Consider the following 14,485-nt stretch of genomic DNA (forward strand, 5'->3'; position numbering starts at 1 on the left):
CAAGTTGATGGAATGTGTTATTTTCATGAAAAAAGCGGTTCCAACACCAAAACTTTAAAAATTCATAACTTTTTCATCGATTGTCCGATTTCCCTAAAACTTTCACTATTGTGTTCTACTGATGTTGCTGCTTCCACTCAATCCACATTGCTCTTTGGGTTTGGGTTCCCTTTAGTGATTCGTATCCATCTGCATTGATCTGCAAATTATGGATACCATGATCATCCAAAAACCAGTCATAATATTGCTATTAGAATTTTAAAGGAAGCAAACAAACATGGAAATAAAACAGCGTCATGTTCATATGATCAAATAAAATTTCCATGTTAATAAAAAAAATTCTTTGGCAGATCGGGAATTTTGCCTCTATACTGACACTTTGGGTTATGACTTTATCTTTCTTGACAAGCTGTACACATGGATCCCTGTGAGGACCCTCATGGACACAGTGGATGTGACTGCCTCCTAAATGCCACCAAAGCAACTGAGATTATATGCACTGCATATGGGTTTCCAAATCGACCAACCATTCAATTTACAAGTAGTAGCAGGAACCCAATTCCAAGCATACGTAGCACACATGGTGATGTGTGGTCTTCTAGTGCAAGAATTGAGCCCGCATCTTCAGAAAGAGTTACCTGTAACGCAACATTCGAGCAGCATTCTGCGACAACAAGTGCTTGTTTGGTTTCCCCTCCTCCTGGTGAGTGAACTTTTGTAACCTCTTGTAAAGTACCCTCTTACAAGTTCATTGCTTTGATAGATCCATCTTGAAAAATAGATGTAATCACAGACTTGCTTCCATAATCTGCAAATGCATGACAACCTTAAACAAGAAAACAAATCTGATATTTGCGTCAATTTCTTATAACAGAATTAAATCCTCACAGAAGAATCTGTTCTGGCATATTTGACATTATATACTTCTTGAGATAAAAAGGTTTCATGCCTTATTATTCTTTCTTACAAGCTGTGCACATGGTGCCCTGCGAGAATGGTGCCAGACAGAGTGGTTGTAATTGCACCATCAATGCCACTAAAGAGATGGATCTTACATGCTCCGCTACTGGGTTCTCAACTCGTCCAACCATTCAGTTTACTGATAGTGATGGAAACCCAATTCCCAGCATTCCCAGGACACATGATGATGTGTGGTCTTCTACAGCAAGAATTGATCCCGCATCTTCAGAAAGAGTTACCTGCAGTGCTATGTCCGAGCAGCAGTCTGCAACAATAAGTGCTTGTTTTATAGTTTCTCCTCTTCCTGGTGAGTCAAACTCTTTTGACCGCACGTTAAATGGAGAAATGTTTGCTGTAAATGTTAACAAACCAATAACTTTTCACTATTTGTGTGCAATCTAATGGGAGAGTTGTAAATTAATGGCATCATGTAATAGCTAATATGCATGATAGTTGTGACCAGTATTATTGTTCAGTGAAACATATGTAAAAACACATGTATACCTTTCAAGGTTATTTTTTTCTTTTAGTCTAGTTTGATGAAACATTTATCATTTTGTTTGTCCTGATCTTGAGTGTGGAATTTAATTCACATTCATGAAGGAGTAATTGCATACTTGGTAATGAAATGGGCAGTTTCGAGGCAAATTTACTGTAAAAACTGTTATTTTGCGCACAGATAATTTTGCAAATGAGGAAGTCAAGGACATTGTCACGAGATGTTGTTTTTGCAATTTTGACTTTGATTCTATTGTAAGTGCACCGATGCCTGTCCATTCACCATATTTCCATGGTTGTTCAAAAAAAATCACAGCCCAACGTTGATTGCCAAAATTCATCATTCCATCATTCTGATTTATGGTATGGAATTTCACTTTCATAAAGACATGATTGCATTCTTGGTATGGATGGTTTAATCAAACTCGATAAGTAAATGGAATTGCAGTATGAGGATGTAAGACATTAAATGATGCTAGAAGGGCTGAAATCTGTTTTATGTAACAAGATGCTTTTTTCCCCTCGTACAAGTTCATTGATTTAATAGGTCCATTTTTCTATGTAAATTGTAATCACAGGCTTGCTTCCATAATCTGCAAATGTATGCCATCCGTAGATAAACAAGAAAACAAATCTGATATTTTTGGAGCTGATTGACAAATTGCCCTTCATCGACGTAAATAAGTACTGAATTGATCAGTGTTTTAGTAGTAGCCATGATAAAAAATCATAGGTGTACATACTCAAGCAGGATTCGAACCTACCACCTCCTGATCACCAGACAGGCGTCATCTCCACTAGACCACCGAGCTTTCGCCCGACAGCAGGTGTTGGTTCTAATCCTTATAGCATGCAGCGGGTGCTGCTTTGTTATTCAAATTCTTGAAATTCTTCCATCGAGATGTTTTCATTGCAACTGATTGACAAATTGCCCTACATCGACGTAAATAAAGCACTGAATTGATCAGTGATCAATCTGATATTTGCAGCACTTATATGACCGAATAAAATGCTCACAGAAGAATCTGTACTGGTGTATTTGACATTACGCTCTTGGCTAAGATTTCATGTCTTGATTTATTCTTTCTTACAAGCTGTGCACATGGTGCCCTGCGAGAACAGTGCCAGACGGAGTGATTGTAATTGCACCATCAATGCCACTAAAGAGATGGATGTTACATGCACCGCTACTGGGTTCTCAACTCGTCCAACCATTCAGTTTACTGATAGTGATGGAAACCCAATTGATGGAAACCTAGATGGGGATGTGTGGTCTTCTACAGCAAGAATTGATCCCGCATCTTCAGAAAGAGCTACCTGCAGTGCTGTGTCCGAGCAGCAGTCTGCAACAATAAGTGCTTGTTTTATAGTTTCTCCTCTTCCTGGTGAGTGAACTTTTTGACCACTTATTTAATTCAGAAATATTTTCTTTACTCTCACAAATTGAGTACATTTCTCCATGGTTCATAGGCAACAGGGTTGGGATTATGATCAAACAACCTGACATACTCTAACTTGTATCAAAATATGTAGAGAAAAGGTACGTTTATGCCAATGTCTTGTGTATAGGGTACATTAGGGAATCCCTAGGCAAAATTATTTTGATTATACAGTGTTTGGAGAAAGCATGTCGGGGGGTGGGGGGATGGAACCAGGTTGCCCAAAGTTTTTACATTTTCATCTTCTTGAAAATGCATGGTCTAATTTTCACCAAACTTTGCATGAACTGTAGCTCTGATGATATCTATTTTCATATTCATGGGGGCACCATGTGCCCCATTTCGGTTCCAGAGGAGGCCTGCAACACCCAAATGAGGGACAAGACTGGGGAATCAAAGAAAAAATAATAGCTTTTAATTTCCCCAACATTACCAATGGCTTTTGTGATAAGGCATCTTATTACCTCCGCCAAGGGAGGAGGTTATGTTTTTGTTACCGTTGGTTTGTTCGTTAGTTAGTTTGTCTGTGTGCAAAATAACTCAAAAAGCAGTCAACCGATTTGGATGAAACTTGCAGGAAAGGTTAAGAATGATACAAGTAACAGATGATTAACTTTTGGTAGTGATCCAAGATTTTTGGGGAAATTTATGAAGGATTTTTGATATTTTGACAGGTAGGGTCAATGAACTTGGGAGTTCAGGCTGCGCGTATTTGAGGTTTGCTTGCGTGCACTAAAGTGCGTGCTCTAGTTTCTGCTAGGGCGAGGCGCGCCGTAGCAGCTGAGTGTTTATGACATAACAAAACCTTCTATAATTGGAAATCGGGCGATTTTCGGCATACAATGTATGGGTGGAAATCACTGATATCTCTATGGAAGATTAAGATCAGTGGTGGAAATGAGCTGCATGCTTGGCGGAGGTCTATGCTCTCAGAGTGCTTTTCTAGTTTGTTTCTGTCTGCAAATACATGGTGCATTTCATCAGAAATGCATCCAGTCATTGAATGAAAACAATCATAAAAACATATATGAAAGACTAACATCACATTCAGAATTAAGATAAGATATTCACAAAGTACTATTCAAGCACAGCTTGTGTTACTTTTCTGGCTAAAACAGTGGCTCTCCATCTTTGCTGTCACAGTCTCGTTCTTTTCAGAATGTATAGGATATTTTGACGTGAAAGACTACAATGGCATTGACTTTCAGGCATAGCCATCAGAATGAAAGGTATTTTTTTGTGAGTCAGAAAATGGAAACAAAAGCAGTTATATATTAAAATAAAATGCCTCCCCATTTCTCCTTCATGCACCTCATTGCAATGTAGTATACAAATGATGCACAGGATAGAGTGCGTTAGTGGTTGTTTTCTAAAATGGGTCGAAAACTAACAGCATTTTTCACGTACCTTTGTGAATCAAGATGTCCGAAGATGTTCGTCCCAAACATTTACGCACGTCGCACTCGGAAATCCCGCACATAAGTACTGTACATATAAGAGTATACGTATGCCACACATGTTATGCACAAGAAAGGCTGGCCGGCAGCCCGAACTAGAAGTTGTTTACAGGATTGACAGCGCGTATAGTAGCGCGTGACGCACTTGTAACAACTGATTGAGTGCGCACTGTTAGTGTAAGCATTGTGACGTCAGGCCGTGCATGTTAGTGAGAAATTAATGCAAGCACACGTGACTCATTTCAGCGCTTCCAATTGGCTACATTCTTGAACCCATTTTATAATAGATTTTAAATGTCAGATTGCCCATTTTCACAAAAATCGATGTAGATACAACCACTATTCATGAATACGAATAGATTACATTGTTATCAGTTGTTCTACTTTCGATGTTGACATTACATTCGCAACACCCTTTAATATTAAGTCATTCTTTCTTTTACAGAAAATCAGCCTGCTCGTAAAGTTGTAGATCCATTGCTCATATGTTTACTTGTGGTCATCATCATCATCATCATCATTATCATCATCATCATCATCATCGTCTGTATTAGAAAGAGAAAAAGGTATCACCATTTGCTTTGTTTCTTCACAATCTTGTTACTTCTAATAGACGTCATAGATTAATATGATGCCATTATGTCATGCAAAAATGGCAATGATCCAAGTGTAGCTTTAAATTTTCTATTGTGTACAGGGATACCAGGGAGTTGATACAACATGTAGTATGGGTCGATGTTTGTCAATATTAGTATGTACCTTGGTTTATGATCGATAGCTAGTATTGTGTTTAGCAAAAACACAGGTATATTGTGGCCTAATTGCACAATTTGTGATTACCCCATGAGCTGTACCAGCCAGAATGTGATTTTTGCAATGTACAGGGTGGTTGTTGTTGTCGTCGTTGTTGTTGTTGTTGTTCGTTGAATTCATCTTTATTCAAAACATCAAAAACACTCACTGGTGAAAAATTGAGCTGTAATCATCTAGACAATATGAGTACTGTGTGACCTATTGTACAAAGTGTCATCACTTACTGCATTGTAAAGTGTCTCAATAACTATAGGCCCAATGTTCATTTCAATGTACACTTTTTTGTCCTGCAGTGTTAGGATTGCAACCTGCTATCAGATTTCTACAAATCCAAATGAGGTAATTGTGAAATGAAAAAGAAAAGGCAATATACATTTCATTTTCAAAACTGAGCATATTTCAACATTATCCTCTATCCTCTCTGTCTAAAAAATAATGTACTGTAATGTATATGCAGTATATGTGCATATATAAACAGTAAATGCAGGTCATGCAACTACAAAGGGGTTCCCCAGACAGACAACAGCAATGATCCCAGGTAAGTGATTGTTAAATGCTGTATGTGATCACCCAGCTTCAAACCCACAAAAAGAATGTTCAAATGAATGTCTGCGTTTCTACATATAGTTTAAAAGAGTAAATGCCGAGCTTTAACCCTAATCCCACCGGGTTTTTTGAGGGACTTGAAACCTCACGAAAATTTGCAGTAGGGTAGAGGCCAATGTAATCTACCAGACTGTATGGTTAGATTTTTCAAATTTTAATTGATGTATTTTATATCAATTTGTGCTAATTTATGAAAAAATAATTTTTTGCCTATAAATAAAAAAATAAAGCTCCAAGACTTCTAATTTTTGGTGAATATATTCTTTTCAATAACCTCAACAATAATATTGAAGCAAAAATTCGGATTCATAATTATTTATTATGTATTTTATTGTTTATTGAATTTATTATGTTTTTCCTTGTTTTTTTACTTTTTGTTTTTCTTGTTTTTTTCGTCATAATTTGTCGCAGAAACTTTTTAAAGCAAAATCAAGCCAAACTAAATCATTATCAGCCATTGAAAGTAAAAATATTTATTATTATGTGAATTAATTGCAATAACACAATTTACATTGGATTTGTACACAAAATCATGTTTTTGAGCAATTTTTGGGTCAACAAATTTTTTTCAAAGGGGCGTGGCTTCAAAATGGTATGCCTGGAAGCAACAAATTTGGTCTCAAAAGTTTGAAAGAAAAAAGTCATAAAATGTCACGGCGAGAGCATCACGCGTTGCGGAATAATCACGCGAGATGTCGAGGGGAGGGGGGGCCAAAATTGATATACCTTATTGTCTTTCATTCATTATGCTGCCCATGATTCCAATGGGACCACATCAAATCTCCTATTGATGAAAGATATAATGAAATGAATTAGATCAACAATTATGAACATGCCCAAAAACACCACTATGGCAGTGCTAATTAAAAGAAAACAACAACCCATGACTACATAAACAAGTATTAAAAAGAAATGACATTTCATCATACATTGCCAGTGCAGATAGATATCCTATAATAGATCAGTGTGCAAAAATACACTCAGGTTATTGAGTTTTCCTTCTCAACCTGTCTTGCTGTTTTGTTTTCCCAATTGATATTCTCAGTACCGTCACCTCAAAAACATGTACCAATGAACTTCACTATGAACAGGTTGCAGACAGTGGTGAAATATGTACCAGATAAATGAGGAGTTAGTCTCACGGGCAAATGAACCTCAAAGAAGTGCAACAACTTGAACACAACTGCATAATCGGATGCTGCTCAATTTGTTTGTTGTTGTTGTTTTTTGTTTGATCACAGCAGTCTTATTTCACATGCAAGTGTGACAAAGATATTCTGTGTTTTTAAAAAGGCATAGAAAAAATAGCAGGTTGTGCTAATGCTAATAAAAACAAAAAACTGACTAAAAATGTAAATTTGCAATATGATTTCGACCCATCTCACTTGTCAGTGTAGATCATGATTATGATTTGAAAATGCAAAAGTGAATGTCTCGTGTCATCATATCTTGCTGTTTCTTCTTCTGATGAATTCTCTCATGACCATCACCTCAAAATATCATGTGTGCTGGACAGCGTGGAGGCTCAAAGGGCGGTTGAACTTCAAGACGTTGCAGTGGATCCAAGCACCCCTGTGTAAGATGTGTTTCTCAGTCTTTTCCTAATTTGATAACTGTCGTATCCAGGCAGGTCTAGGCATGCACATGTTGAAGTTTACCGGTGGTCTTTCTGTGTGTTTAATTCTTCATATGGAATATTAGACTGCTTCGTATATTTTCTTGTCTTTTAAGATATTTCCCCGTAGACATGTGTCAATATGTTCTGTCTGTCATTAAATGTAGTTGGTACTTGTGGAACTATTGTGCCCAAAATAGATTGAGTGATGTACAAAGTTGTATGTCTTTACTGTCAGTGTTTGCTTCCATTGATTTCATCGATCAAATTGGATTAAATGAGGTTGATATTCATGGAGGTACCAACAACAGCAGAAATTGTCCACATTGTAAAACTGATAGTAGGACTGCCAATGAAGAAGACAACATATGATTTCATTCCATCTCACATTCTGGGTTAGATAATAACCTACTAATGTGTACACTTCATTTTGAAGATGCGTTTCTGCCTAATTCTGAGCCTATCTTGTTCTTTCTTTCCACACTAAAGGGTCAATGGGACGGAGGGCAAGACAGCTCAACAAGGTGTTGAATCAGCTCAAATCGATGAAATGCATATTACTCCAACTGTGTAAGATGCTTCTCAATATGTTTCTCATTTGATCGCAGTTTTTTCCGGGCATGTGTATTCCATGCATATTCAATTGTGCTAATGGTCTTTCTGTTTGCCCTTATTCATCCTGACTGTGTTCTTTTTTTTTTTAATAGAATGTTAACATGTTGAATGTACAAAGTGGGTTCATCTCATTATGTAAATGCCTGTTTTTATGCAAACATTATCACCTCAATATTACTTGAACTTATTCAATAATGACTCAGATATTGTACATAATCCCGCATGACAAAACTAACAGAAAGTTGCCAAACTTGGAATTTTACTTAAAAGACTGGGGGGGGGGGGGTTTGAGGGCCCCCCCCCAAACATTTTCACTATAAATTTGTAACATAAATTCTCATGTCACGACATTTCATGACGTTTTTTTAAAGTCTCGCGCAACTTTTGAGACCAAATTTGCGATGCCCGGGTACGTGGTTCTGAAGTTCCGCAGTATTTAGTATAAGACCCCGTTTACAGTGTGAGGCTCGGCCTTGGCTGAGCCATGGTCGAGCCCACCTTCATTTCAGTGTAAATGCGCAAAAGGCCAAATGCGAGGCCGAAATTGGCCTCGCATTTGGCCTCGCTCTGGAGGTGGTCTCAGCCGCGGCTTGGCCGCGGCCGAGCCCGGCCTTTTCTCAGTGTAAATGCAGAGTGGGCCAAATGCGCGGCCAATTTTAGTCTGGCTTCCAAACCCTCTGCCTGTATCTTTCGCTATTCAGGATATTAACCCCCTCAACGTCGAAAACTAGTACAATTTAAGGTGGTTTTGTCCTGCAAAGGATTTTTTCCTTAGGCAAAGGCCTTTGCCCAAATGGCGACTTTGTCGACACGGAATTCAGTTTGCAAAGGGTCTGAAAACCAGACAATACCAAATTGCGTTTGTTTACAAGCAGAGTGCCACTACGACAAAATATTGAAAGGTTTGAATCAAAAGCGCGGCCGAGCCCGGCAGTGTAAACGGACAAAATCGCGGGGCCCGGCCTCGCAATTCGGTGGATTCCTATACGGTGCGCCACCTATCGGTTGTAGCGGACAGGCCGAAATCCGCAATGCCTTATGGGAAAAAGTCGACATCAAAATTAATCGCATTATAAATCATGCACATGCAGCGCAGCAGCGCAGCTCAGCTCAGCCGGCCGCGGCGGGCGGGCGGGCGCCCGGGCTGGGCTGGCTGGATATTGCGAGATCGGGAGATAGATCAATACAGTATGGTATTAGCAGCAAACTGGCTTTCCCGTGTTGCATGTTCGACGCGACGTCGACGTCTGCGCTGCTGTAAATACACATTTTTACGTCAAAGACTATTTCCTGTCGATAATTTAAACCCTTTTCATCATGGTTTTCATGTGTGAAGCAGCAGAATGCTATTCACACACTGCCAAGCTGAAAATTTGGAGAAGTACCCATGGATGAGAGACATAAGATTGGTAAAATGGCCACGCAAAAACCCTGCGGCAATGGCGACCGTAACGCGTACCTCTAGTTACCGCGTATATACATACCGATCGCCAGGCGCTAGGCCAGTACAGTTATTGTACAGTAAACAGTGCATTGCGCTGCAGCGTAGCTCTAGCTGCATAGAATAGCGCGATGTCGACCCCAAAGTTGAAAATCGGCCTGTCCGCTACAACCGATAGGTGGCACACCGTATATGGAATCCACCGAATTGAGGCTGGGCTCGGCCGCGGCTCGGCCCAGCCCCGCACTGTAAACGGGATCTTAGTGCATGTCAGACCCAAAATTGCTCCAAATTGTGATTTCATGTACAAATCGAATGTAAATTCTGTTTGTTTGTTTTTTGCCAAGATTCATATATGTATCATCTTTACTTTTACTGATTGAAATCAATTAATTTCATGTTGTTTATGATCTGAAGAGTGTTGCTGATGATTTCTTATCGAAAAAAAAAACAATTAAAAATAGTTGAAAACTAAGAAATAGATAAGACGTTTAAAAAACAATAAAATACTTAAGGAAAAAAATTTGATGCATGTACACGTATGTACATCCAATAAGAATCCTAAAAAGAGTACCAAAAACCAAAAAAAACAAAAATTAGCAGTTTTGGACTTTTATTTACAGCCAATTTGTTTTTTATTTCATGCATAGATTAGCATGATGAATTCATTAGAATACATTTGAATAATTGCTGAATAATTACCTATTCAGTTTTGTAGATTACCCTCTGGTAATTTTCCTCACAATCACGCAGTCAATGACTAAGATCTCAAGATCCCCCCCCCCCCCAAGTCTTGCTAGGCATCAAAACAGGGTTAAGGGCAGGTTCTTAAAGAGCAGACTCTATGCTTTCTAATCATGTATCACTCAATCCAAACAGACTCTACAAACCGATCTTGATATTGAAAAAAAAAGAGTATCTGATGTACATGGTTTATATTCAAGCACTTTATCTTTACCAAGCCGCACTAGCTGTGGAGTAAAGGGGGAAAAATAGGATGTAAACCACCATAGCAATAACAATGAAGGGATTATCAGATTAAACCGAATTGAGCATGCTCTGCCAACATGTTCTTCCCATGATTAATGCCAACTTTCACAGCAGTAACACTATACAGTAAACCTCGGATAAGTCGACGTCGAGTGAGTCGAAAATCACTTAACTCGAAGCAAAATAAAAAGTCCCGATTTTTCCCTATGCATTTTCTCTAAGAAATATTTGGATAAGCCGAAGTACGAGAGTCGAATTTCGGCTGTGTCGAAGTAAAACATTCAGTCCCTTTTGTACAAAATACACGTAGTTTACATCACTTGAGCCGAAGAAGATTTGTCTGGCATTCTCATGACATTTAGAGGAGAACAAAAAAATCGGCATGTCGCAGAACCCCGTCCCTGGCCTGCATGCTGCAGGTAAGCATGCACACTCACCGTACCGGTATGCACGCATGTCAAATACGTACACATGTATACATGTAGGGTATACACACAGCACATCGATCCATATACTTTATCCATACACACAGCACATCCATACTTTATCCATGTCAAGCCAGAACTCCTTGGTCAACCAATCGCTGCTTTAATATTTTAGTGACAGGCCAAGTGGGCGGAGCTTGTTTGTGCGTGCCCGGCTGGCTGTATAAGTTTTGTTCAGTGGAGGTGGGATGGGCCTGGGAGAGTGTTTGTCTCAGGGTAGGTTGACAGAGATGGCTACCTACATTGTATGTTGCACCATAGACATAGCATATGCACATTGCCACATTAGCGCAGACATTCTCAGAACTACGTTTAACTACTAGTATTGATACAAATTCCATGTTCAATTTAGAACAAAATAAGAACATTATCTTCAAGAACAGACAAATTTGAATGCAAACACACACACGCACGCACACACTCACACACACACACACGTGCATGCAAATGTACTATAATACATGTACATAACTGTGAGTCGAAAAAAAAATCGACTCTCGCGAGAGTCGAATTTCACTTAAGTCGACGCATTTTTGCCAGTCCCGAGAGCTTCGACTCATGCGAGGTTTACTGTACTTTATAAAAGTCATAAGAATTGAAAGTGAAGAGTGTGCAAATCATTTTTACGAATTGAAAAGGGACCTCTATGACATGCCTAATCAAACTTTTCTACAAAAAAAGGTTGTAGAAAAACTGCTGTAAACACCCTTTGCCATTTGTTGTTTTGATCCCAAACTCCAAATCATGTTAAAGAAGAATAACTCTCTCTTAAACTATGAAAAACTCAAGATTTATTGGTTGACCTGTTAACCTTTTATGAGTCCTCATGTAAAATCAAGTGGTGCAACTTTTTGTTGGTTCTGTGATGCTCAGTCACATGTTATATGGTAGTAACATGTAAATGATGGAAATAGATATTTCTATTGTTGTTGAAATAAACAGAGTGGAAGTGACAAAGTCAAGTGCCCGTGCATCCAGTGTGCCGGACACCAAGGTAGTTCAAGGAGAGGGTGGTCCTCAAGACAGTGCAGTGGATCCAAAATTAGCTCAGTAAGATTCATCTCATCCATTTTATTAGCGTCGTGCATTGTACACTTTTTTTTTTACAAGTTTTAACATTTTCATCTTTTTCATGAGAACCCCTGAGATTGTTTTCACCAAACTCCTGAGGTAACATCAATTGTAGGATGGGATCTCAATTTGTTCAAATGGACACCATGCCTCCTCTAGGGATCCTCAGGGTGGCCTAAGGTCCCCCCCCCCCCCCAAAAAAAAAAGTAATTGTAAAAGAGAGTTTCTTATCTGGAACCAGAGGTACAGCAACCAGAGGGGCCCTGTTTTGGGGGTCCAAATTTGGGCCTAAATTTTACACAATCATCTTCTTGAATGTGGGGAATCAAATTTTTCATCAAACTTGGCAGGCGTGTTATTGCTGTGGTAAAAGAATAGATATTCTAGGCAAATGAGAACTATTCCTTACCTGGGGGCCTCCTTAAACACAATGCACATGGTTATTTGTCTTAAGTCTCAGACAAAACCCCCAAATTTGGGAATCTGTACAAATCGTTTTTCTCTCAAACCTTTAAGTGATCAACTAATTTGGTGCCATGATTTTGGTTAGATTGATGACTTTATTTTCAAGTTTGTTCATAACTGATCATGGGTTGGCTGGGGGAGGGACAATTGTTGCTTATTTCCATATTCCATCTTCTTCTTGAAAAGGCATAGTCAGTCAAAAATCTGTATGACTTTGCTTTTCTAGAACCAGAAGGGATACTAAGTTTGTGCTATGAGGAAGTAGAGTAGTAACTATAATAGTTTCAAATTTGTTCATGGAGATCCAGGGATGGGCTGGGGGAGGTGAGGTGACCTACTTGCGGCTGATTTTCACATTTTCATCTTCTTGAAATGCATTGTCAGATTTTCACCACACATTGCAGGGAATATTGTCTTTGATTCCTATCTGCACCTATTCATCTTGATTGTAAAATGAATTCTGAAAAGAATTTAATAGTCTGGTTATTTTTTTGGTTTTTTTTTTGCATTTTGCATTTGTGTGTATGCAGTCGATATTTCTCATTATCTTAGTGTAAGAATACACATTGCATTATCATGATATCTGTCACTACTCCATTCACTACCTTTATTTTGTCATTGCCATTGAGGACTATCCATGCATCTCCATATAGATATAGTACATACATTGTTGTAGTAAAACTCCCCACACAGAAACAAGGGGATAGGTACCACATTTTAGACATGTTCAATATCCCTGTACAGTGCTCACCCATTAATTGAGAGCCATTTGGCGGAACCCCACTTATGCGCAACAAAACTTGATTCAACAAAATTTTCACATTATTTCCACCACTTTATCAAACCATGAACCGCTTTATCGGGACAAATCTGGCTGAAAACTTCCATTGTCCGTGTCCTAATGTCTAAAAATAATAAGTAAATCCTCAGAAAAAATTGCAAGGGTTTAATTTCCTTACCAGGATTATTTTCTCACTAGTTCGTGATAGATTATGCCGACTGCGCAGTAGCGGCGACTTATTGAGCGTCATCTAATCGTGCGTCGTCAGCTTCTACTCACGCACTTACACTATAATCGAGTCCACTGATCTCACCAGCCAGCCAGATCCACTTGCCACTGTTGCCAAAATTGTGAGACTGCCGTGCCATGTTCTTTCTTGTTTCCATTTTGGGTCTGTGTGTCATAGCGTGCTGGTAATTGACGCTGAAGTTATCGTCAGATTTGACAATTGTACATGGTGGTTTAATGTAATGCCCTCATACTTGGCTTCATGTTGTGTGATTTGCATGGGCCAATACCGGCCATCGCTTAAGCGGGAGCACCGCTCAAATGGGAGAAAGACGTTTCTCCCAACCCCTCCTGATTTTTTAAGCGATGAGCACTGTATATTAGTTTTTCTAATTTTTGATTAAAGATTGTCCACATATTCCATCAAATTTTAATTTCTTGCATGCGACCTTATGGAACACCATTAGGGAAACAATACAAAATTCATTTCACTCCAGCCAATATTCATTTCACTTTTAACAAATACATTTCACTCACCAATATTTATTGTCCCCGCCGAACGAGTTCGAGCAGGGGACTATGAAACGGGCTCCGTACGTGTGTGTGTCCGTGTGTCCGTCCGTGTGTGATCAAAATGTTCAATTTGCTACTTCTCTGTCATTTATGAGCCGATTTTGATTCTGTTTGCTTTATATGAGAGCACTACATGGGAGCTTTGAAACTTCTTCACAGAATTTCAGTTGTGACCTTTGACCTTGACCTTTGACCTATATTGTACAATTTGCTACAAAATGCTACTCCTTCGCCATTTCTAACCCGATTTCGATTCCGTTTGCTTTATGTGATGGCACTAGTTGAGGGTTTCAAAACTTCTACACAGAATTTTGACCTTTGACTTCTTTGACCTTTGACCTTGATTTTTTGATCTGTATTGTACATTTTGCTACAAAATGCTATTTCTTCACCATTTCTAACCCGATTTCGATTCCGTTTGCTTTATGTGATGGCACTAGGTGAGGGC

General features: G+C 38.9%; 1 protein-coding gene across 1 annotated transcript; it reads left to right on the forward strand.

Moving 5' to 3' along the window:
* Positions 1–2,560: 2,560 nt before the first annotated feature.
* On the forward strand, positions 2,561–11,973 carry LOC139731052 (uncharacterized). The gene is made up of 6 exons (XM_071641933.1): positions 2,561–2,843; positions 4,800–4,920; positions 5,625–5,705; positions 7,290–7,349; positions 7,878–7,958; positions 11,862–11,973. The coding sequence occupies exons 1-6, from the start codon at positions 2,561–2,563 to the stop codon at positions 11,971–11,973; spliced, it is 738 nt and encodes a 245-aa protein (XP_071498034.1).
* Positions 11,974–14,485: the final 2,512 nt, after the last annotated feature.

The sequence above is a fragment of the Diadema antillarum genome, unplaced genomic scaffold (genome assembly GCF_040938485.1).
Source record: "Diadema antillarum isolate AM-2024a unplaced genomic scaffold, OU_Dant_1.0 scf00000022, whole genome shotgun sequence".
NCBI lineage: Eukaryota > Metazoa > Echinodermata > Echinoidea > Diadematoida > Diadematidae > Diadema > Diadema antillarum.

What these genes read in the sequence shown, in the direction of transcription:
- LOC139731052 (XM_071641933.1), top strand. Translation starts at nt 2,561, where the DNA reads ATGGTGCCCTGCGAGAACAGTGCCAGACGGAGTGATTGTAATTGCACC. An exon ending in TGTATTAGAAAGAGAAAAAG is followed by an intron (nt 4,921 to 5,624) that starts GTATCACCATTT and finishes ATGTATATGCAG; the next exon opens with TATATGTGCATATATAAACA. An exon ending in ATGCATATTACTCCAACTGT is followed by an intron (nt 7,959 to 11,861) that starts GTAAGATGCTTC and finishes TGAAATAAACAG; the next exon opens with AGTGGAAGTGACAAAGTCAA.